The sequence below is a fragment of the Carassius auratus genome, chromosome 21 (genome assembly GCF_003368295.1).
Source record: "Carassius auratus strain Wakin chromosome 21, ASM336829v1, whole genome shotgun sequence".
Taxonomy (NCBI): domain Eukaryota; kingdom Metazoa; phylum Chordata; class Actinopteri; order Cypriniformes; family Cyprinidae; genus Carassius; species Carassius auratus.
This window is the reverse complement of record NC_039263.1, coordinates 14,493,602-14,519,669: the sequence shown is the minus strand read 5'-3', so window position 1 is coordinate 14,519,669 and position 26,068 is coordinate 14,493,602. Positions and strand designations below refer to the sequence as shown.

At 36.3% G+C, this 26,068-nt stretch overlaps 3 protein-coding genes across 10 annotated transcripts; 2 read left to right on the top strand and 1 right to left on the bottom strand.

Moving 5' to 3' along the window:
• The first annotated feature begins 1,713 nt into the window (after positions 1–1,713).
• LOC113038618 (LMBR1 domain-containing protein 2-B-like) lies at positions 1,714–16,636 on the top strand. 5 transcript variants are annotated; one of them, XM_026196191.1, is made up of 19 exons: positions 1,810–1,912; positions 2,004–2,013; positions 3,016–3,228; positions 4,760–4,872; positions 4,986–5,084; positions 5,963–6,130; positions 6,209–6,419; positions 6,561–6,635; positions 6,743–6,850; positions 6,917–7,100; positions 7,189–7,370; positions 10,217–10,350; positions 10,452–10,557; positions 11,899–11,996; positions 12,098–12,201; positions 14,870–14,916; positions 15,004–15,118; positions 15,229–15,355; positions 16,146–16,636. In XM_026196191.1, exons 3-19 carry the CDS (start codon positions 3,055–3,057, stop codon positions 16,207–16,209), a joined length of 2,109 nt encoding a protein of 702 aa, XP_026051976.1. In that variant the 5' UTR covers positions 1,810–1,912; positions 2,004–2,013; positions 3,016–3,054; the 3' UTR covers positions 16,210–16,636. The 5 variants fall into 5 exon arrangements, with proteins under 5 accessions (XP_026051974.1, XP_026051975.1, XP_026051973.1 ...); XM_026196189.1 differs by lacking the exon at positions 2,004–2,013 and having other exon boundaries at positions 1,714–1,912; XM_026196190.1 differs by having other exon boundaries at positions 1,809–2,013; positions 3,019–3,228.
• A 153-nt stretch (positions 16,637–16,789) lies between these two features.
• Positions 16,790–21,023, top strand: capslb (calcyphosine-like b). 4 transcript variants are annotated; one of them, XM_026196197.1, is made up of 6 exons: positions 16,790–18,252; positions 18,963–19,124; positions 19,199–19,376; positions 19,473–19,682; positions 19,881–20,008; positions 20,648–20,765. In XM_026196197.1, exons 1-5 carry the CDS (start codon positions 18,197–18,199, stop codon positions 19,983–19,985), a joined length of 711 nt encoding a protein of 236 aa, XP_026051982.1. In that variant the 5' UTR covers positions 16,790–18,196; the 3' UTR covers positions 19,986–20,008; positions 20,648–20,765. The 4 variants fall into 4 exon arrangements, with proteins under 4 accessions (XP_026051982.1, XP_026051980.1, XP_026051981.1 ...); XM_026196195.1 differs by having other exon boundaries at positions 16,790–18,291; XM_026196198.1 differs by having other exon boundaries at positions 18,225–18,295.
• A 53-nt stretch (positions 21,024–21,076) lies between these two features.
• LOC113038619 (interleukin-7 receptor subunit alpha-like) lies at positions 21,077–25,258 on the bottom strand. Its single transcript, XM_026196193.1, has 8 exons — positions 25,009–25,258; positions 24,660–24,765; positions 24,360–24,505; positions 22,809–22,951; positions 22,551–22,701; positions 22,262–22,364; positions 22,099–22,162; positions 21,077–22,009 (listed from the first exon to the last, which is right to left on the bottom strand). Exons 1-8 carry the CDS (start codon positions 25,076–25,078, stop codon positions 21,671–21,673), a joined length of 1,122 nt encoding a protein of 373 aa, XP_026051978.1. The 5' UTR covers positions 25,079–25,258; the 3' UTR covers positions 21,077–21,670.
• Positions 25,259–26,068: the final 810 nt, after the last annotated feature.

Below are 26,068 nucleotides of genomic sequence, written 5' to 3'. Positions count from 1 at the left end.
AGCATGCGCTTGAGATTTAATATTTCTGGGTGCTTGACAATATAAATGATTTACCGAAGGGCAGAAATTTGATAGTTTAATTTGATGAGCATAAAGGCAAAAAAAAAAAAAAAAAAAAAATTAGTCTTTTTCCAATTAATTTGTATGCATGCAAATTGTATAATATCCCAGGTACACCTTTCTATTTATTGTGCAATTCATTCTTTTTCAGAAGTTTTTTTATTTTTTTCCTCTCCCCAAATTTGTCACTGCTGAAACACAGTTATAACAACTTAAAATAAGGGTTATATTGACCTATTAAGAATTTGCTTACATCTAGATTGTAAATGTATTTTTAGCTATTAGAAAAAAAATCAGAGGTGAATCGATAACAATTGAAATTTTAACAATATTTCAATCTATGAGATTTTCTGTATTTTACATCCAATTTTGTTTTTTTTGTTTTTGTTTTTATTTAGGAAAAAAGTTGATCATACTGATTTCAAAGTTAAGGATTCATTAGTATGAATATACATTGAACCAAAAACTATCAAAACATCAGTAGGCTATACTTAATTTTTTGACAAAACATCCCATGTTTCAGTAGTGACCGCACATTTTCGGTAGTGACAGTAATGCTTTGGTAGCAACCACATCACATTACAGATTTTAACTCACATGTAAAAACACTACTAAAACATACTAAAATATACTCTGAGAGAGGGGAACACTGAAATATTCCCTGATCAAATTTATGGGTTTAGTTAAAATCTCGACTAAAACACACACTGTTTCGGTAGTGACATGAAAAACATGAAAACATTTTTTTACATAAAGTTTCATATTATGTATATATATATATAATATGACTTCTGCTGATGAAATTGCAAACTATTTTCTTCAAGTAAAATTATTATTATTAATTGAACTCATCTCTGACTCCTGGTCTTCATTGCCAAATATCTGGTCCTTGGTTTTTAACTGTAAATTCCCCAACAGTTAATGGTATATATAATTTTATATATATATAATTTTATGTATTTATCTTTAATGTTACTTTTTAAAAGAATCAAAAAGATACTTTTAAAAACAACAATGGAAGAAAAAATACAAAAAATAATTTCAAAATCATTTTCATAAGTTGAAATTTAGAGGTCAGGGTTCATGACAGCCACCTCCCAACTGAGAGTAACCAATAAATGATGGTTTTGTATATATTAAGCTACTAATATTAATTTCTAATATTTTAAATGTTATTGTGATGTTCAAAAGCTAATAGAAGGATCTTAATAAACATCTAATATTTGAATACTTAAATGCTTTCTAAATGTGTTTTTTTGGTTGTGGGATAGTGGTTTTCACCGATTCTGTAGAATGGCTATATATAGTTTATTAGTGTATTAAGGTTTCTCTGCCATTCACTTCTATTCGATCTAAACGGACTCTTGTATTTGGCTCCCTCTACAGGACCAAAGATTATAGAAATCCTTGAAAGGGACTTGACAAGACTGGCTTTGCCTTCGTACTTGTCGCAGAATCGCATTTTTCTTCTAGGCAGAATCAGTTTTATTTCTACAAGCCATTTTAATGAAAATTAAAGAATCATTTTACAATATATATATATATTTTTTTAGATCTAATTAACAGCTAGGAAATTGAAGGCGTAATCACACACACACACACACACAAAGCTTCTGACCCAGAAAGACAATCTGAAGTAGTGTTTTTTTTTTTTTTTATAGGTGAAATTTTGTAGCCTGTCGAAATCGTCCTTTTTGTTGATGAAGCTATGTAATATTGCATATGAAGTTATTTGTACTCATTCGCAGTAGTTGGCGACATGCTCCTATGGCGTCTCTTCTGTAAACAGCAGAAGAAAATAGGCCACCGCCCATAAAACACGTCAGATGCGTGAAATGTGGATTTCCTCCAGGTAGTTTATCATCAAGCAATGCTCTTGATTTGTCTTTACTTTGGAAATGAATCGGTATATATGTTTAACTGCGTCTCATATTTCTCTGCAGCAGATCTGAGGTAAGGCGAATAGATTTGATCCCCGTGATTCAGAGCAAAACACGGACACCGTGCAAGATCAGCTGGAGATTTTTATTGACAGATCTGTTTGCGATGAAAGCAGGCGTTGTTGTAAACCCGTGGTGTAGGAACGACCTGCACGTAATGTATTAGGCTTGTATGTATGCTTTTTCCTAGCGATGTCTGATTCGTAAATAAATAATTCTTATGTGTCGGATCTTTTTGATGAATTGGTTTAAAAACCCGATTCAAAACCAGTCGGGCTGGATTCCTTAAAGCATTGTGAACGAACATGGTGCAAATGCTCCCTACAGTTTACAATGCCCTAAGCGATTTGTTTACGAACCGAACTGAATCAGTCTGAGTCGATTCTCGAGTCAGTGACTCGTTGAACAGTTGAATTCCAGTGTCAGTAATAGAAATGCGTTCACGAGTTCAACACGCATTAAGAAGCTCAGAAGAACCTGTTCTGTCTGAAAAAAACGAGTTGCTAAAATAACTTGATTGTCTAGTTACATGAGGTTATTCAGGCGCGAATGAATAAAGAAATGACTCCTAATTAGGCCTTACTTTTAAATAAGGAAAAATACAAGAGTTTATGAGATGCAGAAACTGCTGTCATGAATTGTTTGAGTCACATTAAGAAGCCTACATATTTTAATGAGGAGCAGTTTTACCTGTTGGGGCACTTTTGTTTTGTAACCATATAAAACGCTCCACTGTCAAACAGTTCATTGGAATCAATAATAAAAATAAAAAAAAACTCATAACCTTAAACAATCTTCTAAATTACAAGTTATACAATTGTTTATAGATTATGTAGATTTGTACTGTCCTCAGTGTAGATTTTGATGTTGTTTTGGATTTTTTTTTTATCTTTAATATGCAGAAATTGAAGTTTTTATTAATCCCCCTCCCCAACTTTCACTTAATGTGGTTTTTAATGGTTTTTTTTTTGTTTTTTTGTTTTTTTTTTTGGTCTTTGTCTTCCTCTGTTTGCAGTAGTTCTCAGTCTCTGGAAGAGTGAGTGCGGTGTGCACTATGAGCGGGGCAGCACTGGGAATAGAGATTGTGGTTGTCTTTTTCCTGGCTCTCTTCCTCCTGCATCGGTATGGCGACTTCAAGAAGCAGCAGCGTATGGTTCTCTTTGGCACACTGCTGGCTTGGTATTTATGCTTTCTCATCGTCTTCATTCTTCCCCTGGATGTCAGCACGGTTAGTGTGGCTCACATTTAATAAAAACAGGGCTCTCAAGTTATAACAAGAGTTTGGATTGAGATTACATCCGTTTGGGGAGGAGCCACTTAAATATTGGCTGGCAGTTCAATTTCACCTGTTGTTCATAATTGACCAGCACAAATAGAAATTATAAAAACGGTCAATCTGATAAAAGACAGACAAATTCATCCAAATAAAATAAATAGATTTATGCATTTCAAAATGTATTACAAATCTATCAAAAATAATAAATCAACTGAACATCAGGACATACAGTAGGATTGCAGAACTTGTCCTGTGGATGTATGTCAAGCAGTGTGTGTGTGTGTGTGTTTGTGTGTGTGTGTGTGTGTGTGTGTGTGAGAGAGAGAGAGAGAGAGTAGATTACGGTTTATGTTTTTTTTTCTGTTGGAAGTATTTGTTGCACATTTTGATGCCTGATGACAGGGGTAGAGGGCTCCCACATAAAGCACCATCATGATTGATAATAGCGTTCCATCCAGAGTCAAACTTTTCCTAGTTTTGGTTTTGTTCAAATAAACCATGCTGAAAATTATCTCTGCATCTGCATTTAAGTAGGGAAGCCACAGTGCTTTAGATGAGAGTCCTACAGCTGTCACCAAGACATGAAAACGGCCAACAAACACAACAAAGAAAAAAAAAACATTTAAAAGCTGAAATGTGTACTCTCACCTTCTCTCTCTCTCTCTCTCTCTCTCTCTCTCTCTCTCTCTCTCTCTCCCTCACTTTCTCACACACAGGCTTCACACAGCTTGACATACTCAGGGCAAGTTCTGCAATACTGTATGTTGGCATGTTTGGGGCCAAATGTCTTTGTATTTTTGGAACTTTAAAAAGAAATATAGAAAAATCAATTTATTTAGTTTAATTTGCCTGACTTTTGTTATAAAATCTCTAGCACTTTCCTTAGTTTCTGTGAGCCAAAGCTAAGTTAAAGCTTCTGGTTGCAAAGCAGTTGGAGTTTTTGACTTGATATCAATAATCATTTAGCACCAATTTGGCTTCGCAACATCAGCTCTCACTATCTTAGATCACAGGTAAGTGATTTATTCCAGGAATCATAAAATCATAATGCAAAAAAAAAAATTAAGGAGTTACCTACATCATTCAATCGGATCATGCTCTTTCAACTTGCGTTTTATGTGTGCACGCATCCATGTTGCTTGGTAAGAAACGCACTTGCAGTGGGATCACCTAATTTACATGGAAACAACAACATTGTAATTTCTGATTGGCTGGTAGGTGGCATTTCACTCTGTATAACTGAGATGGCTATGAACTCAGCAGAGAACTTTCCTCCGTATGTCTGCGCCTCGTCTATTAATTGTATATATAGCAGGACAAATTATCCCTTACTTCTTGGTGCTGGAAAAACAAGAGCATGTGAACTGGCTGAAATGCGTGTCATGTGTCTCACAGTGAATGTCTGAGACTTGAGAGCCCTGTAGAAGTGTTCAGTGCAATTCATTCCAGATGCAACTCAGCAACTTGTGCAATTGAATTTCAGACGATCTACAAGCAGTGTTTAATTGATCATGAAGCACATGCCCAGTTGCCCTCTGTGAGCCCTGTCCTTTCAAACCAGACTACTCCAAATACTTCCATCTCACCCAGTAAAAGGTAGACCTATGAGTTCACCTGCAGCCCATATATTCAGTAAGGCCTGTTATGATTGAGCACAAAACTCTTATATTGCATGTTTGTGAACTTCTATTCTGTCCCTTTATCCAAAGCAACCAAAGTGTGTGCTATAAACCATGGAGCTACATTCCAGATGGCATCATGCCTGTGTTCTGGAGGGTTGTTTATTGGACCTCACAGTGTCTTACATGGTGAGAAAGCTTTGTCCTTTTCAAACTTGATAATTCCTGATAATTATTTGTCACTGTTACTACACAAGTCTGTTCCAGGGCTTTAAGATGAATTGTTTATATAAAAAAGAGATATTGTAAAGACTGCGATTTAATTTAATGAATGTTTGTGCTGCTTTTTTCAGTGTGAATTTACACATGAGCAGCTTATGATCAGATGAGCAGCTGAGTTCTCATTAAATGCTGTTCTACATTAAATCATCTCGGCCTGTGCTCCAAGTTTGGGTCACTTTTAACATGCATTTGGAAATACAGCATGCACCAATCGTCTTCTCAATCTGTCAACAGAAACAAAGCTGGAGTCCCACCAATATAAAAACTTGGTGTTTAAACATTTAAATTGCCCTGTCCAAAACCCACACTTGTGGTCTTGGCCACTTGAGAGTGTGTGTACGTGACAGGAAGCAAGTGCGCAAGACTGTTCCAGTTCTTAAAAATGCCAAAGCACAGTGCCCTTAACGCACACTAAGCCCACACTTGGCTAGTTAAATATTAATAATAATCAAAAAAATGTGTCTGCTTTATAAAGCTAATTTTGCCCTTCATGATTAGTATGAGGGGGTGAATTTTTTAATTATAACTAATACATTTAATTTATATTAAGCCTTAAAGGGCTGCATAATTAAGGGCGAGGCCACTTGAGTGACACCGCTGCTGACACCGCCGTCGTGCTAGGTGGGCGTGGCTTCAACAGCCAGCTCCCGCCATTCAGTTTATTTCTCATTTTTTCAAGTAGCACTTTTCACAGTAAACAAATTTTCTGTAGACCATTGGTTTAAATAATGCATAAATAACTATGCTGTAAGAATAGTGGTTAATAACAGTGTTTATCTTTCAAGGCTCCTTCTGCCATTCATGCAGTCGTATGCCCGTTCTGGAGGATTCTCCATTGCTGGAAAGATCAAGACGGCTCTCATTGAGAATGCGATCTATTATGGCACATACCTTTTCATCTTTGGCTCTCTTCTCATTTACGTGGCTGTGCATTTTCAGTGGCACATCACCTGGTCTGTAAAACAATCCAGAATATTTTCCCATTGTTGTCACAAAATTCTGTTCATACTGACTTTTCTTTTCTGTTTCAGGTATGAGCTGCAAACCATCGGCATCACTGCGGCCAACACTTGGGGTCTGTTTCTTCTAGTGTTGCTGTTGGGCTATGGCCTGGTCGAGATTCCTCGTTCGTACTGGGATGCCTCGCGCCAGGGACACCTCCTCATCAAGACTTACTTCAAAGCGGCCAAGCTCATGACAGAGAAGGCAGATTCGGAGGAGAACCTAGAAGATGTCATGGAGGTGAAAGCCATGTGTGTTTATAAACTGTAAAAAAAACATCTGTTCATGCTATATGAGCACAGATGAGCTGGTTTTTGAAAGGTAATGTCAGATCTGATTCTGTTTAGTGCAATGTTTTAGATGTTTGTATTTTTATCATAGGAAGTGAGAAAAATCAATGAATCGATCAAATATAATCATCCATTTAGGAAGAACGTGGACACCATTCTCCGAAAGGTGAGAGGACAACATGATAGCAAGCTTTAGGTTCATTTTTTATGTATTTATGTTATTTGAAGTAATCATGCCACTCTTTTTAATATAAATCTGCTAATTGTTTTTAGTGTCCAGTTGAATATCAGGAGAAAATGGGCAGGAACGTGGATGAGGATTTTGATGATAAACAAAACGCATATCCTACTGAAAGAAGCCTTTCCAAACTACACAAGCAGGTAATGCTCAAGTGTTTCTCTGTGTTTTCTTTTGCTCTGAAATAATACTAACGGCAAGTTTCTCAGGTGATTTATGCCGTGCAGCGACACAATCGCACCCGCGTTCAGTGGCAAATATTGCTGGAACAGGCTTTTCATCTCGAGGACGTTGCTAAGAACGAAACCAGCACCTCTCGGCAGTTCGTTCACAGCTTTGCACCTCCAGAACCTGTAGGCTGGTTCAGACGCTACATTTATACTCCTTCAGTGGGTAGGTGCTCTAATAGATGTGGATATGATGTAGTTGAACCAGATGTCAGTGTTGACCCTGCCTCTAATTCTTTTGTTTTCTTCATCAGAGTGGTACTGGGAGTGTTTGATGAAGCAGTGGTTTTACCGTGTACTGTCTGTGGTTCTGGCACTCTTTTCGATGGCTGTGGTTTGGTCCGAGTGCACTTTCTTCAGCACTCGTCCTGTTCTGTCACTCTTTGCTGTGTTTATCCAGCTTGCTGAGAGGGATTACAACTACCTGTACATTGAGGTGAGTCTGCTTAGAGCTTAGGGCTCTAATCTAGGAAAATCTCTGATTAAATATATACATGCATGTTCTTTTTGGTTCAAGGTCTCTATTGAATCAAATAAGATCCTCAATTACTGTGTGTGTGTGTGTACAGTACAGTAGTAGTAGTAAAAACATTCGGTGTTGGTAAGATATAACTTTTTAAAAAGGAGTCTCTAATGCTCAATAAGCCTGGATTTAATCATAAATACAATAAAACGGTATTACTGTAAAATATTATAACGATTTAAAATAAGTGTTTTCTATTTGAAAACATTTTATAACATTTTATTATAATTTTATATAGCAAAGCTGAATTTTCAGCAGCCATTACTTCAGCCTTCAGTATAACATGATCCTTCAGAAATCATTCTGACTTGGTGCTTAAGAAAAAGCTCTGATTATTATCAATGTTAAAAAAAAAAAACAATTCTTGTAGAAACTGTGATACATATTATTTTATTTTTTAATAATTAAGTCTCATTAAATATAATTTAAGTATTTTTTTTATTTATTGCTCAAGTCAAAACCTCGTACATCACCACAGTACTCAATATTTACCTTTTCAATTCATTAAAAAATTCAGCCACTCGTCACCATCAATTTAAACAAACCAACACATGGAAATTAAACCGTTGTTAAGCAGTCCTGCCCTTCACACCATTTTAATATGCTGCCAAAGAATGATCCCATGTTTTGTTCATTTCTCCCTCATTCTGCAGTCTCCCCAAAATGCAATTTCATCTCATCCATCCAATCTTTCAAAACAGGGGTTTTGGGGCATTTCCAATTGTGTGAGATCTTCCTGACCCCCATGATACGATCAATCTTAAAGGGATAATTCACCAAAAAATGAAAATCAGTTGTTTTTCTGCCTACCCTCAGGGCTTCCAAGATGTAGGTGACTTTGTTTCTTCAGTAGAACACAAATTATGATTTTTAGCTTCAGATGTTGCAGTCTCTCAGTCGTACAGTGCATGGCAAATGGTAACAAAATCCATATTAAACCCTGCAGCTCGTGACGATACATCGATGTGTAAAGACACAAAAAGATCAGTCTGTGTAAGATACTGAATAGTATTTATATAGTTTTTTAACCTCTGATTCACACATATCTGAACTGTTAGAACTCTTCTGAATACGTTTCACAGCAGCAAGCGTGTGAGGCATTCTTCTTCTTCTTCTTGTATTATGCCGGATCGCAGACTTAGGTGGCGATAATGCACTTATATCTAGGGCTGCCACTCTAGGATTTTTATATAATTAACTAAGCCAGGTCTAAAATTATGACCAAACCTGAAATTCGACAGGACTGTGGTCAAAAGCCCCACTCCACCCTGTCGAAAGCCTTTTTGGCGTCTGAGGATATAGCTGCAATCGGGGTGTTTTCTGAAGCATTTAGCCACATCAAATGAATTAGCTTTCTCACGTTAATGGCTGATGACCTCCCCTTGATGAAGCCCACTTGGTCTTTATGAATTATACCTGGCAGAACCTTCTCCAGCCATGAAGCCAAATTTTTTTCCAGCACCTTACAATCCACATTAATAAGGCTTACTGATCTAAAATTAGCAGGATCCGTTAAATCCCTATCCTTTTTAGGTATCGGTGTTATCAATGCTTCCATGATTGGAGCCAATATGTTTTTTGTAGTATTCTGATGGAAACCCGTCTGCTCAGAGATTATTGCAGCTTTGACCTCTTCTTGTGTAATGGGAGTGTTTGAAACTTTGATTGCAAGACATAAACATAATGTAGGTAACTTGATATTAGAATTTTTTTTTCTTCAGTTTTTCTTCATTCGAGCTACCTGAAGATGTATATAATTCTTTATTGAACTTCTGAAAAACCTCATTTATTTCCTTTGTCAATGATTCCATAATATTCCCTTTCTTAATGGCCGGAATAATGTTAGCAGTGTTTTGTTGTGTTAATTGTCTGGAAAGCAGCTTGCCCACTTTTTCACCTCCTTCGTAAAACCTAGTCCTAGATATTTGCTCTTATCCAAAACCCCATCCATAACCTGATTAAAGTCCCCTGCCAAAATGATTTGCCTCTCTTTGTCCCCAAGAATCTTGTTCATCTTATTAATAAAACCTGGATCTGCTTACTGGGGGCATATACATTACATATCACTTTAACTCCACTTTAATGACATTTTATATACATCTAATCCTTCCAGCATCATCTTTAGCTTCTGTTAACATAAAAAAATTTAATTAAAGCCTCATATTTATTAGGATCATTACCCCATTTTGTTTTCTCATGAATGATAAATAAAATACATGTGCCAAACAATCTTTTTTTTATTTTAGTGTTATGTTACATGGCTTTCTTGCACAAAAGCAACATCTACTTGTTTATGTTTGAGACATGACAGGACCTTTTTCTAATGTGAATTTTGATCAGTTTAATGAATCTAAAGTAATTCTAAACATATTAAGTTTGAAAAAAATCACTTCTATTTAAGTTGAAATTTAAATTTTATTTTTTAAATTGTAGATTGCCTGTTAAATTACATAGATTGTCTGTTGTCTAATTTGAATATTTGGTATTTTTATATGTATTTATTTTTAGTAATTTATTTATTTTGTCTTGTTGCTGTTATTCTGTCTGTGCACTGGAAGCTCGTCAGCAAGACAGACTCCTTGTATGTGAAAGCATTCTGATTCTGATTAATTCATTTATTTTATACACTTTCTGTCAAAAAGGTTACCGACTCCTGCAATACACCAAATCTAAGAGCTTACTGACACAGTATGATGTAGGATGTAGGTTTGCCAGTGGCATTATCTGAAACAACCTAACATTGTCATTTTGTCCTGTAGATGGCGTGCTTCATTACCATCTTTTTCCTCTGCACCTGTGTCTACTCCACTGTGTTTCGCATTCGAGTCTTCAACTACTACTACCTGGCCTCACATCACCAAACCGATGCTTACAGCCTGCAGTTCAGCGGCATGTATGTTTCACAGATAGCAGCATTCAGTGAATTAAACTGAACTGTATTGTAAGTGAACTCTACCCTTAGTTTAGCATCTCTGCCTGTTTGTTGTTTACTAGGCTTTTTTGTCGCTTGACACCCCCGCTTTGTCTAAACTTCCTGGGACTGATTCACATGGATTCTGCCATATCCCATCAAGCAAAGGAGCAGACGGCATACACCTCTGTGAGTTTTTAGCATTATCTGAAATGTACAGAATTATTTTAATATGTGAGACACTAATAGTACAGTCCGGACTCGAGACATTTTTCTATGGTCTCGGACTTGTCTCGGACTCGTAGGTGTTTGCACTCTGACTTTGTCATTGGACTCGCCAAAAGCTCTTGTGCAAAAAAGTAAAATAATGTTAATGTTGTACAATTGCAAGACTACTGATTCCTACTAGTCGTTTTTTTTTTAATTAAATAAATGTTACTCGACTACTTGTGGTTCATGCTATTGTAAATGAAAACACATGATAATCAATAAACGCGTATTAATTTATAGCCTTATGCAACAATTACATATGTAAATTTTAATGTAAACTTTTTAATTATGACATTACATATTTGAATTTTCATGTGACAGCCAGTATTTGTATCCGTAACAATCACAAGATTTTTCATACCTGCATTCGGCTACAATGCCGTACAGTTACTTTATAAAACCGTTATGACTTTTTTTAATCTTTTTTTTCATAGTTATCACTGAAAAGTATGTTGTGTTAAACTAAAATAATTAATAATTTCTAAAATAATATGTATCATGCAAGCAGACAAACGTTTAGTGATCATTTTAACATGACTGAATCCATTCAATGCGCACAAAGCCCTAGTACAGTACGACAAAAATTTTGCTGTATTAATGTGCACGTGCCCAGTAGAGCCAAACGTATCCCTTCTAGCCTTAACTGCGCGCATGCGTCATATCCCGAGCTTTGCGTGTGTGTGTGCTGCGCCAAGGCATCAGTCATTTTAATTTTTAACCACAGACATAATGTCAGTAAACAGCAGCATTATTAATTAAATAAAGTACATACAAATAATTTGACCCTACAGCTCCAAACTTGGTCTTAGATGGCCAGTGTCCTTTAGAGTTTAGCTCCAACCCTTATTATACACACTTGAGCCAGCTAATCAAGCTCTTACTAGACACACTAGTAACTTCCAGATAGTGTTAAGGCCAGTTGGAGCTAAACTCTGCAGAGCATTGTCCCTCCAGGATCTAGTTTTGAGACCCCGGTCTATCAGAGTTGTTACTTTGCACATGCTTTTTGATCATTTCAAATGATAATGTAAAATTATTTTCTAAGAATAGGAGCTATGCTGTCTCTCGCAACACATACATTATCAGTAGTTAAGTATGTGGTCTTGAAGAAGATCTTTTTTTCTCTCTCTCATTTGGACTCGGTCTTGACTTGGACTCGACAAAGCTGGACTTGACTACAGCTACAGTACAGCTGATCAAATGTTAAGAGCATTATTTTGAAATGTCTTATTACTAATAAATATTAACGTTATGTTGTAGATCATGGGTTCTATGCGCGTCCTATCCTTCATTGTCAATGGCTTCTACATCTATTACCCAATGCTGATCGTCATATTCTGCTTTGCTACATACTTCAGGTTAGTCTTAATATTTGCTATAAATCATCAGACAGAAGAGTCTTATGATGGATATTATGTGTCAAATGTCACGCTGTAGTTTCTTACTGATTTCTGTGCAGTCTGGGCACACGTTGCCTGAACCTTCTGGGTTTCCAGCAGTTCATGGGAGACACCGAAATGACTTCTGACCTCATAGATGAAGGCAGAGAACTCCTGCACAGAGGTCAGTTGTTTATATTTGTAGATTTAGTAAAAAAAAAAAAAAAAAAAAAAAATATATATATATATATATATATATATAAAACCTTAGAAATGGTTGTAACTGAAAATCCCAGTAACTGAGCAGATTGTGAAATACTCAGACCGGCCCGTCTGGCACCAACAACCATGCCACGCTCAAAATTGCTTAAATCACCTTTCTTTCCCATTCTGACATTCAGTTAGGAGTTCAGGGGACTGTCTTGACCAGGACCACACCCCTAAATGCATTGAAGCAACTGCCTTGTGATTGGTTGATTAGATAATTGCATTAATGAGAAATTGAACGGGTGTTCCTAATAATCCTTTAGGCGAGTTTATATTTTTTTTAATAAGTTAATTTAGAAAAACGGACCTTTTTTTTTTTCATTAAGTATAAGTTTTTGTTTTCTAAAGTAATGACTAAGCGGCCAGTGTCCAACAGTGAGCCTATGTTTGATCAATTTAGCCTTCTCAAACCATCACAACTTGCCTAAAAAATAAAATCCATAGATATAAAACAGTTTAAACATTAAACTTAGATAGATGTGCACTATATTCAGTAGTTTGTGTGGAAAGTGCAAGCTAAAGCGGGCTTTGCAGGACATGGAGACGCCAGTGTGATCAGCAATTTTTCAGTGGATATGCGATAGTTTTTTCTCATAAAGGTAAGAGCAATGCATTATTTGTAACTGTAAAGGGTCTACTTTTATTTGTGTGCACTCACAAAATCAACAAAACGTTGTGCTTTTATAAAATAAAGAGGATAATCATGATGTGCTTTCTGCCATCTCGTCTTGAACAGGAGCGCTTTACAAAAATGTACCGAAACTCAGCGAATGGCCTACATTCAGACATGAAAAATAAATATAGAAAGCTTTAAATTGCTATTTAAGGGGGAAAAAATTAAAAATGCAACCTCTTTCATTAAAATCATAATACGTAAGATGCATTTCTCTCTAAAGGCACATCTAATGAGGAGATGGCGACTCAGGATCGGCAACTTCATCCTTGCGACACAGACTCAGAAAACATTATTTATTAGTAAATGATTCCAATATCTCCTTCCTATTTCCCCCTGACACATTCATGGTAATTACTTTTGCTAATGCTTTGCAGTAAGTTTAAGCATATTGCGTGCATTTGAATGCAGAACTGTTCAGCTACGCTGCTGCTGCGGAACAATAATCACCATCGAGCCGCTCTTGACAATTGCAGCAGCACAGTCTCATGTTGTTTCCACCAGCATGGCAATTTTTTTCATCACTATTTGATGGATGTCTAAAATATAAAAATAAGGAGCAGCCTAAAACAGGCCCGAGGCCCAGTCTGTGTCTGAATTATGACAGGAAAAAATTGGTCCGAAGCCTAGCCCATGGGGGTGTAAAAAAAGTATGGGTGAAATGCTGTCATCCTAACAACAAACAGCTTTACTGATTATTACACACAGAGTCTTATACTGTCTATCAGCTATGACTATTTTAGTCATTCAAAGGACAAAATGGGTTGAAAAACAGTAATAACAATTAGACATAAACAAAATAAAATCCAGGCCAGGAGCAAGGCCCTCTAGAGGCGTGAGGTCCTGTGCGGTCGCACACTTGGCACAGCCCTTGCGACGGTACTGTGTGTGTGTGTGTGTGTGTGTGTGTGTGTGTGTGTGTGTGTGTGTGTGTGTGTGTGTGTATATATATATATGAAGAGTTCAGATGCAAAAGCCTCTAAGTGCCATCTGAAATTTTCATTTAAAATTTGGATTTTTATCAGGCTCCTATATTTATGTTCAGTTATTTCACTTTAATAGCCTGGAAAAGGACCTGCACATTGTCATTAAAGTAAAAATCCTAATTTTAGATGAAAATTTCAGATGGCACTTTTGGATGGAAGCTTTTGCATCTGAACTCTTCATATATATATATATATATATATATATCGCATCCAAAATAAGTTTTTGTTTACATAATATATTTATGTGTACTGTATATTTTTATTATGTATATATAAATATTAACACATGCAATGCATACAAAACAAATGTTTACACTTTATATATTTATTTACATCTTATATAAGTGTATTTGTTTGTATTTGTATTTGTTTGTATTTATATATACATAATATACACAGTATACACACATTATGTAAACAAAAACTTTTGAAGGTGATTAATCGTTTGACAACACTATATATATATATATATATATATATATATATATATATATATATATAATATACATACATTATTACATTAAATACATTACGGTAGCTTAAATATAAGATTATTATATAACTAAATGATATTCTATTTTTTGTAAAGAAATTTATTCACAGGCCTAATTTATACTTATCTAAAGGACTAATAAAAAAAAAAACTATTGTAAGAACAAGAAAAAAATTGCATGTCAAGCTCATCTGTTTGTAGTATAAAAATAAGGTGACCCTGTCTCCTGTGGTTTCTTTGGTTAGAAATAAATATGGATTCAGACAGAAATCCCTTTTGCTCATTGCTACAGCTCTACTTTCTGCAGTGGTGAAAACCTCAGTGCGTCAGTGGGGTAGTTACCGCTGACACTTACACGAACATTTAACACAGTCCCATCCGGTATTAAATGAGGACATGTATCTGACTTATTTTGTTTTTGTTTTTTGCATAGAAAGAAGAAAACGCCAAAGAATAGAAGATGGGGAGAACAGACGAAGAGTGAGTTATAAATAGTACAGAGTAATATATACATAGAATTACTCTAATGATACATATTACAGTAATATGATTATTCGTATATGACAGGAATGGAGAGAGCGTTATGCACAAAGTGATGAGATTGCTGCCAGAAACCGGATGCCCATGTCTGAGATGAAGGAAACCAACTATGGCGAAACCCTAAATTCAAACACAAACCAGCGTATGTTTAATGCCCAATAAGACATGTGTCCTCTAGATTTCCTTTAGAGTATTTGTTAAGTGAATTTTGCAAAGAAGCAGTCATATTTATCCCTTCATTTTTATGCACAGAGGCCAAGTACACCCGTAGCAGCAGCCAGACAGGACGAGACAGCATTGAGTTTTTGCAGGACGCAGAGCCGTTGGACTTTAATGCTGAAAAACTCAATGATGACCCTTTGCAATCTGAACCTGGCAGGTTAGTTTGAGTTTTTTGAGTGCTGCAGTAATACAATATTTTTGTTGGCCACCCGGAAAGTTAGTTTCACCCTTGTTCCCTCGACAAATTGGCTTTTGGGTTATTGCAGAAAATAAGTTCCGTTACCAAGAAAAGCTTATGATTCGTATGATCTTGTTCATCATGATAATATAATTTTGTATTATATGTGTCATATGTGACATATTTGTAGCCATTAGCCATCAATATTATTTATTTTTCTTTTATTCCAAAAATCATTAATATATTACGTAAAGATCATGTTCCATGAAGATGTTTATTTCCTACCATTAATAAATAAAAACTTAACTTTTCGATTAGTAATATGCATTGCTAAGAACTTCATCTGGACAACTTCAATATTTAGATTTGTTGCACCCTCAAGATTCCAGATTTTCAAATAGTTGTATCTCAGCCAAATATTGTCCTGTCCTAACAAACCAAACATCAATGGAAATCTTATCTATTCATCTGTAATAAATCATTTCAGATGATTTATGAATCTCAATTTCAAAGTGGTTTTGTGGTCCAGGGTCACATATAATACAATTAAAACATTTCTTGAACTTGTGTCAACCACAGAATTATTACAGGCATTTAACAAAAAAACCCAGTGCTTCAGGATGATGAAACCAGAAGTGCTAAATTGCTAACTCGGCTCTGGGTTTTTGCCAACAAAAATCCTCTTTACCGCTTCACTCTATTGTCATGAGTTTTTTTTTTTCCTTCCTTGCTCTGCATGCACTCACTCCTTTGTTTCCTTCCCCCACAGACATACCGGTGGAAGGTACCTCTCAATGTCTTCTTCTCGAAGCCGAATCTTTGATGACGTTTGATGTTTCTCACTTTGGTCAAAAACACTGTCATGAGAAAATAAGCAGAATTTTACCTCTAAATCACTCATCTCTACAGATGTGGTCTGTCCCTCTCATTTTAAACCTCTTCGACTTCCTGTATCCTGTAATGCAATGTGGTCCTCTGCATGCATCCTGACAAACACACAGACAGATAGAAAAACACACTTGTTTTGAAGTGCCAGGCAGTCAGACTGCTACTTGAGACAAATGGGAAATGTCTCTTTAGCTCACAGTTTGAAGAAATGAGTCAAAGTTTATGCTGAAAAGTCGAGCACTGAGTCATGAAAGGTATAACTGATGGGCAAGATTTAGATCAACACACTGTTTCTCATCATTTACTACTGAAAGGTATCGGGTAATGTACCTGAGTGTTTACATCAGTCAAGTAAATATGAACCGACTTCAATGTGGCCATTTTGTGTTAGTTGTTATTGTGAAAAGAGATTTTATGGGTCTAGATATAGGCTGTCTTACAGAATACTGCAGTGTTTATTTTATTTTTTTTAAGGATTGAGGGTTTAGAAATCTGAAGTTAAAATAACACTCATATTTAAGAGTATTCAGAGTATTGTCTTTCGAGTAGTTCATATGGGAGGCAAAAAATTTATACATACATATACACACACACACGCGCACACACACACACACACACACTTTATATATATATATATATATATATGTGTGTGTGTGTGTGTGTGTGTGTGTGCGTGTGTAGTCAAATTCATCTTAACATTCCATGAAATTATTATTTTATCTTTAATGAATGAAGAAATATATATTAACTTTAAGTCTAATATTTATTTTCACAAACATCTGGTACTTAAACTGTTTTATATCTTTTAGAAACATTCTTTGCTTGTTTTAGATGGCTGTTACTAACTTATTTATAATGACGTTATAGTTCCATTATTTTAGCTCTAGTCTTGTGGATGGATGTCATTTTTGATTTGCACTGGCATGTAAATCACTTATTCAGAATAGCTTTATGGACACATTCTGTTGTATCAGGTTAAATGGATTACAAAAAGTACTTATGTGCTGGTTTTCCAAGCTTCTAATCATCACTTCATCACAAGTACAGTTTTCTTCTAGAAAACAGACCGTCAGTTTATGAATGTCTTCTAAAACAACTTCTAAAGCTTCTAAAACAACAACAACAACACAAAATTCTCTTTGTAAACAGAGTCATCACGAATATCTTTGCATGATATTCTACTGAATATGCTGAGAAGTCTTGTTTTTTCACAGGAAGTGCAGTAGCAGCTATGATTAATGTATTTCACTACAAACATAGTATGTCTACTCTTCACACAAATGCTAAGCATCATGGTTTCATTGTGAATTAATGTATTTTCATAACAAATTCAGCCCTTCAAGTTTAAATAAGAAGGGCCTTGTTTTGTGTTTTTGGGTTCTTACCTTTTGGTTTGCTGATAATTATTCTTATTTACTGTGTATTTATGAAGATTTGGTTACCAATGAGGTGTAATCTTTTTGATATGGTCAATCCTCAAGTCATGTATTGATGAAGGCCAACTGGAATCTAATGCTGGAATCTGTTGATTTGTATATTTGGTGTTTAGTGAATTGTGGTACATTCCAAAAATACGCATATGTAATCATGCAATTATTAATAAATGATTGATTAAATCGTATTTACTTTACTGTTCGTTACTATTGTGTATTTAAAGTTAATATTTATGGTCTTATTACATTTTTTTTTAGGAACGTTCTATTGTGTTTGTCTCCAAACGTAAAGGAACTTAAACAAACATCCTCGAACAATGTAGAAATCAGCAGTAGTCATGTTCGCGGGTGTTTGTTTCATGTTCAAAATTCTGTTTAGCTGTTGTTTTTGTACAGTCTGGCTGTCAAACAACAAGCCGTGACTTTGAACAACATCGCGTTCTGATCTCATCAAACACCTGAAGCGAGAACGACCAATCACATAGAAGAACTCGTCACTATGGAAACGCTGGACGCTAAAACAGGAAAGGGCAAAGCAGCGCTAAGGAACTCCAGGTGGTTTCAACACATTAATCATCGTTTTGTTTCAATTCTGTACGTGAGTATTCAGCGTATAGATTAATACGGATAAATAAAGCCTTTATAATGTGGCGACAAGTGCTGTTTGTTGAATTACAGCAGTTTAAGAGCATATCGTTTCCTTGCTCATAGTCTCTATAGTCCACGATTAGAATAACTCCGCCATAGCTCATAGCTAATAACTGTATTAAAGTTGAATTACTATAACAAACTATAATATATTATAATTACAATGCATGCTGTTTTTATGAGCTCATAATCAGAGACTGTGGAGTAATTTTAGTTTAAGAATTAATTTTGTCACACTGAGCTAATTAAAGAAAAAGGTTAAGAAATTCAGAGGCATGGCAACCAGTTACAGGATTTTCATTACACTTTCATATAAATTGTAACAATTTCCTTAAGCACATTATGCATCGACTACACAACAGAGGGTTTCATAGTCATTCCATACAGCAGCAGAACCATTTTTGTTTTCCTAAAGAATCTTTTAGTAAACAGTTTTTAAAAGGGTGAAAACATTAAAAAATTCTAAATTCTACTTTACAGAACTTTTTTGTGCAATGGAAAGGTTCCATGGATTTTAAAGGTTCCTAATGGAACCACAGATGCCAATAAAGAACCTTTATTGTTAAGTGTTGCCAAATAAACTGATAAAGCCTAAAAATCCCTCTTGTCACCTTCAGATCAGATCAGTTGGCTGGCAGTAGGATGGCAGGTACATCGCGGCATGACCGAGAGATGGCAATCAGTGCCAAGAAGCAGCTGGCAAATAGTTCAGACCCCATTGAGCGTCTGAGGCTACAGTGTTTGGCACGAGGGTCTGCAGGAATCAAGGGACTGGGCAGGTACAGGATGCATTATATGTGTTGCTTTACATAGACTGAAGTGCAGATATCTGACCACAGTCTGATGTTCTTAGGACTTTTAGGATCATGGATGATGATAACAGTCGCACACTGGACATGAAAGAGTTCCTGAAAGGCCTGAGTGATTATGGTGTGCTCATTGAGAAAGAAGAGGCTATGAACCTTTTTCAACAGTTTGACAGAGACGGCAGTGGATTAATTGATTTTGATGAGTTTCTTATCACCCTGAGGGTAAACGCACTTAAATGGTGTTGTGTTTCCTTTAGACCAGTAAAGGCCGAGGTCAGTTTAGTGCTCATGTTGTTATTTTCATTTCTGTGATTGCAGCCACCCATGTCTAATGCCAGAAAAGAGGTGGTGCTACAGGCATTCAAAAAACTGGATAAAACCGGAGATGGTGTGATTACAGTCGAGGATCTGAAAGGAGTATACAATGTCCAACATCACCCCAAATACCGAAACGGCGAGTGGAGCGAAGACCAAGTATTCCGCAAATTCCTGGACAGCTTCGACTCTCCAGATGACAAGGATGGGAAGGTATGAAGATGCTGAAAAACAGTTTTTTTTTTAATCTAAAACATGCAGTATCAAGCATAACAGTGTATTAATAGTAGACAGACCGAATGAAATCGTTGGTTTAAAAAGCATTCGCAATCACAGTGTTCCCCCGATGGCATCATTACAAGTCATTTTCTGCAGTGTTCTCTTTGATAATGCTATGTCTTCACACATCAGGTCACAAAAGAGGAGTTTTTGAACTACTACTCCGGCGTGAGCGCATCCATTGACACAGATATCTACTTTATATTAATGATGAAAAATGCATGGAAGCTTGACTAAACTTCTAAAACATCTATTTTTGGGTAAAGAACAAAGACGGCCAACCTTCAGCAAAAGTATGTCTTGTCCCTTTCATGACTCTGTCAAACATTTCATAATAGATTGTATTGTAAACTTTAATATAAATGTGTTAAAGTACACACACATTTTGAGCACATGAGAGCTTAAATGCAACTGGCACAGGTTTGACAGGGTTGAGTCTAAAACAAGGTGGCAAGATTACCTTTGGTGTCTAACAACTTTTAACGTTGGGTTTTTGGGAATCTACCACACATGATCAAAAAAAAATCAACCAATTATTTATTGCACACAGTGTTTCTCACTGAAGACAAGCAGCTGCACGAGTGAATTTATTGTTTTATTCCCGAATCAGCCACACAATCTAACAAATGCAGGTGGTGTGGTATTGTTGCCTGAGTCTTATGATTGTATGCATCCTCTTTATTTGGCTATTGAAAGCTGTCTCTGCACCTGTTCAGATTTCTGTGAGAAACACTCAAACATTCTAATACAAATGATGATTTCTTATTAATTCACTCCAAAACGTTTCTGTTTCTTTCTGGGTTTGGATGATCCTTTGGCTTTGTGGTTTTGGTGATCGGGGTCTCTGAAAGGGCTACCAGTTCGTTTTATAACACTATTTTCTCTTTTTCCATTTACAGGTGACAAAAGATGAATTCTGGAACTATTACAGTGGAGTCAGCGCTTCCATTGACAACGATGTATATTTTATTTTAATGATGAAAACTGCATGGAAGTTATGAGGGGTTATGCTTTTAAGCAAATCGATAATGCTTGTGTAATCAAAGCAAGTTTAGGGATATTAATAATGAATCTGGAAAATAAAATAATAGATGTACTGTAGAAGCATAAATTGTGTGCTTTGTCAATGGTAACTGATTTTTAGAGTAAATCGCTGCAACGTATTTGTGCTGAAACCAGTGTGGTTTACTGTATGTGATACATGAAAGTCTTGTAATTCAGATTTATTTATGCATGTTACGGCAGATGCTATTTTCCAAAATGCGACTCCTTTAAGAAATGTTTAATAGTGGTTATAAAAAATAAAAGTCTAGTTATATGGACTTATGTTTTTTTATACATTCCTTTATTACACATCTGTTTTAACATAGAATACCATGTATATAGGCTACAGCTGAATTGCATTACAAAGTTAGCATTACAAGCAGATGTTTTTAATATACACAGAAAATATTTTTTTTTTCCCATATATGTTATAAATAAATCCTCAGTTAATTGAAAAAGTGCCACTTGAACTGTTATGTATTAGGTTTGAAAGTTGTGCGCGAGGTCTGGCAGAGGATACTGAGGCTAGCAGCAGTTACATGAGGTCTGAGTATATGCGTGATGACTTTTCTTATCACTCTTAATGCCTGTGTTTCTGAAACATTCAGAAGGAAATTGGCTACCAAAATGGAGACCACAGCTGTGCACGATGCTTGGTTGAAAATGAAACCTGTGGATGACTGCTATATGTACAAACTTGGTTAGCATCAGAGCAACAAACCGGACATGACTAGTGATGTGTTAAAGCGCCTCTTATATATGTCACAGGCTTATTGGGTTATTAAATGCGTCATAAAATCTCAGTTAACTCTTTGTCATATACAAACCAAGCGTTTGTAAAATCCCCAGTGAACTGGAACTGACTTGATACAGTTTCATCACTGCATTTTGAAGAGACTGGACATAGTGACATAGGCTTCATCTTTACATTCCCGTTGAGTTGCCGTTGCGCTCTGAGAGCTGCCATGTTCGCTTACTTTCAAAGAATCGGATTCATCTAACAGTCTAATTTTAAGGTGGGACTGCTCTCTTGGAAGACATTCATCAGCTTTCATGTCCATTTCACTCAGGGACGTTCTAGAGGAACTGGCTTGACTGCAGCAGCACTCGTCCAGGCCGTCCTGAAGCTCAGGAGAAGATGGCTTTTCATCAACGTAATCCACACGGTGTATGAAGACGTCACTGAATAGCTCAGGACTGAAAGTGAAAGGAAGGCCCTGAAAACAGAAAAACGGTCTGTATGAAGACGCTGTTTAATCTTGCAGAACGTCAAAGAAGCAGCCAGACACATGAGAAATTCAATTACCCTTTGCATTTGTGCAAGAGTTGCCTTGGGGTGTGGGATGTTTGGTGTAATGTATTCTTTAATGCTGGATTAGAAAACATTATAGGTGTTAGAAATATAGAATATATAGAAAAACAGAAATATAAAAGAAATGTTTATTTTTTATTTTTATGAAAACACTCACTGTGCCATCCATCGCAAGGTCCCCAAACCGATGATGAGCCCCAGAATGACAAAGACGGTGATGATGAAACCAACCATTGGGAAATTATTTTCTGTGGAAGGAACTGTAGAACCCATATCAGACATGATAAATAACAGTTAAAAAAAAAATTTAATACATTTTCTTAATGCTAAAGATATTTGTTTCATCTTCTACCCAATAATGAGTACAAAAAGGAGTGTTTATCATACTAAACATAGTAGTATCTTCTCATGTAACAGACATCTGATCTCCAGTTAGATCCACTCACCTTTTATAGTGAAATTGGCATTTGAACTCCACTCACTCCAGTCGCCAGCAAAATAGTCCCACGGTTTTGCTCTAACCCGTGTCCAGTAAACACCATCTCCAAGGCTTTCCCTGCTCATACTGAAGTTCCTATTTGTAATGTTTATGATGATCTGCGGAGAAAGAAAAACATAGGTGTTGTTTAATTGTTAAAAGAACTCAAAACTGACTTTATTTTAGGGAAGGTCAAGTCAAATCAACAAACTGTTGTGAGAAACACCTTGTCCGTATCTTTGTCCCTCCATATTTGCAATTGGAATTTGGGGTTTTTAACATATTCATGAATGTGTTCAAACCATATGAAAACTTCATCTGTGCTTTCCATGTACGTAGCAAGTTTCATTTCAGGAGCTGGGATTTTGACTGTAAAGACAAAAACAGATTAGACAGACAGACACACAAACACACCCACACAAACAGACAGATCCACACACACAGACAGCAGACAGACAGACAGCGAAATAGACAAACAGAGTACTAGATAGAGAGACAGACAGACAGACACACAAACAGATAGACAGACAGACACACACACACACACACACACAGACAGCAGACAGACAGATAGCCGTGAAAGGGTTTTTGCCCCCTTCCTGTTTTTATTTTTTGCATATTTGTCACACATAAAAGATTCAGATCATCAAACTAATGTTAATATTACACAAAGTTAACCTGAGTAAATACAAGATGCAGTTTTAAAATAATAATTTCATTTATAATTATTATGTATATATTGCATACTTACCTAGCCCGAATATACGTTTATATAAAATGAATTGCCCCCTCCTGTTAAATCATGAAAAACTGTGGATTAACCACATTATTTTAGAAAGCTGAATTTCACTAGCCACATTCAGATTTGATTATTGCCAGACCAGCTGAATCAAGAAATCACTTCAATAGAACCTGTCTGACAAAGAGAAGCATGCTTAAAGAGCAACAAATCATGCCACGATCTAAAGAAGTTCAAGAACAGATGAGAAACAAAACAGTTGACATGTATCAGTCTGAAAAGGGTTATAAAGCCATTTCTAAGGCTTTGGGACTCCAGCGAACCGTGGTCAGAGCAATTATCCACAAATGAGCTTTGTGGCTGCTTTGCAGCTTCAGGACTGGATGACTTGCCATAATTGATGGAACCAAGAATTCTGCAGAAAATCAGTAAGTCCTGAAGGAGAATGTCCGGTCGTTAGTTTGTGACCTCAAGCTCAAGTGCACTTGGGTTCTGCAGCAGGACAATGATCCCTAACACACCAGCAAGTTCACCTCTTAATGGCTAAAGAAAAACAATATTAAGGTTTTGGAGTGGCCAAATCAAAGTCCAGACTTAAATCCAATTGAGATTCTGTGGCATGACCTCAAACAGTCCATTCATGCTCATAAAACCCTCCAAGGTGGCTAAATTAAAACAATTCTGCAAAGAAGAGTAGGCCAAAATTCCTCCACAGTGATGTGAAAGACTCGTGGCAAGTTCAACGTGGCACAAACGCTTGATTGCAGTTGTTGATGCAAAGGGTGGCGAAACCAGTTATTAGATTTAGGGGGCAATTACTTTTTCATGTAGGGACAAGCAGGTTTGGACAGCTTTTTTCCCCTTAATAAATTGAATCATTATTTCAAAACTGCATTTTGTATTTACTCAGGTTATCTTTGTGCAATTTAAAATTTGTTTGATACTCTGAATCTTTCAAGTGTGACAAATATGCAAGAAGAAATACAGGAAGGGGGTAAAAACCTTTTCACGGCAAGATAGATAGATAGATAGACTTGCCTATTTTTGAAAGGTTGATGTCACTGTTGATAACATCATTTCCTATAAGTAGCTCATATTTTGCTGTAAGGATCAAATCCTCAAAAATAAAGTCTTGTAGTCTTTTAGTAGCATTGGAACAACTTTTCAACGAACCCTCCATTGTGCTAAATAAGAAAGAAAAAAAACTAATACATCTAATATTTCGATTTTATTCAACACAATACACAAATTAAAACCGTCTATTGACAGAAACCTTTTTTATCCAGTTAGGCACAGATGTCATACATCAATTAACAGTAAATATTTGTAATGAAATACCAGAGTGTCAAAAGGTTGTCCTCCTCCAGGGGTTCGTTGACCGAGCAGATGAGGTTACTCTGACGGAGGGTCATAGTTGACCAGCAGGTCACTTCATCTGACCAGTCTAAAAGGGAAAAAGAGGAGGAAAAATTCTCTAGTCTTCACCTTATGTTAGTGAACTTCAATGAAAACTCGCCTGAATAACTCTTTATGATCATAATCAGATAGTACTGCACACAATCTAGCTGAACAACTAAAATTACCACTCCCACTGAAAACGTATTTAAAAAAAGTGAAAATAATAATAATAATCTACAGATTCTCAGTTTATTATTTACAGTCTCAGTTCTCAGAGTAGCCTACTCACCAAAATCCCCACTCTCTGAGAGAACCAAAGGACAGGAAACGGCAAAGAGCATCCATAAAACACCCGCCATCTCTGATACACCAGTACAGGCATAGATCACTCACACAGTCTTCATTACTCACACACGGTTCACTGACGATTGACAGATCACAGTGGTACTTTCAGAGGTGAGAGGAAGAGAGAGAGCGAGCGAGCGAGAGAGAGAGAGAGAGAGAGAAAGACAGAGAGAGAGAGAGAGCGAGCGAGCGAGAGAGAGAGAGAAACACAGAGAGGGTGCTTATCATTTCTTAATGTGTTTCCTTATAGTGCTTCCTTGCCACGTGTCCTAGTTCCACCCCTTTAAAGGATTCAGATATGTGCCTTCAATTTTGGAAGTAACTTTTCAAGAATAATGAAAATATAAAATGAAAATTAAAAAACATTTATGTGAAACTAAAAAAAAATAGCACGCCAAATTTGGACTTTATGATCCTTTTTCGCTCGCTATTCTGGCATAAATGGTTCGTAGGGGCAGCGGTGTGTTCTTATTGGCTGGCTAGTTTTTGATTGACAGCTTGTTGACTGGAGTGGAGTCGTCAGTCTTGTTGTCTACAAATGCTAGTGAGAAAATCTGCTGTAGGCGGCTGCTTCATAACTCTTCAGAGAGATAAAAAGATAGGACTGTTCCTTTTTTTTGCATTTAACTTATAGGCCTATGTGACGGTCTTGCCTGGGCGGTCTGCTTTCTGCACAATGGAGACGGTCAGTGTAAATAGGGTTTCACTGATTCAGAAAGAGAATAAACCATTTTCTACATGAAACACAAGGCAACACACAAATGGATTACAATCGGTCTGTAAACACGTTATAACTCAATATTGAGCAACACACTCGAAGCCAAACAAGGCTTTTACAGAGTTCCAACATATTCAGTGAAAGATACAATCACAATAAAACAACTACTTGTTTGTTTAGGACACTTGCAAATCGTAATTCTCAGACCGTGAGAAATGTGCAACTTCCCCAGATCAATGCTTAGGCGGTCCCTACACCACACCTAAATCACATCACACAGCACATA

Coding starts and splice junctions, on each gene's coding strand:
- LOC113038619 (XM_026196193.1), bottom strand. CDS start 25,078: ATGGCGGGTGTTTTATGGATGCTCTTTGCCGTTTCCTGTCCTTTGGTT. Junction 24,766..25,008: donor CTCAGAGAGTGGGGATTTTG/GTGAGTAGGCTA, acceptor TTTCCCTTTTAG/ACTGGTCAGATGAAGTGACC. Junction 22,010..22,098: donor CTCTTGCACAAATGCAAAGG/GTAATTGAATTT, acceptor TTCTGTTTTCAG/GGCCTTCCTTTCACTTTCAG.
- LOC113038618 (XM_026196189.1), top strand. CDS start 3,055: ATGAGCGGGGCAGCACTGGGAATAGAGATTGTGGTTGTCTTTTTCCTG. Junction 6,636..6,742: donor TGGACACCATTCTCCGAAAG/GTGAGAGGACAA, acceptor AATTGTTTTTAG/TGTCCAGTTGAATATCAGGA. Junction 10,351..10,451: donor AGCCTGCAGTTCAGCGGCAT/GTATGTTTCACA, acceptor GTTGTTTACTAG/GCTTTTTTGTCGCTTGACAC.
- capslb (XM_026196195.1), top strand. CDS start 18,197: ATGGAAACGCTGGACGCTAAAACAGGAAAGGGCAAAGCAGCGCTAAGG. Junction 19,125..19,198: donor GGAATCAAGGGACTGGGCAG/GTACAGGATGCA, acceptor TGATGTTCTTAG/GACTTTTAGGATCATGGATG. Junction 19,377..19,472: donor AGTTTCTTATCACCCTGAGG/GTAAACGCACTT, acceptor CTGTGATTGCAG/CCACCCATGTCTAATGCCAG.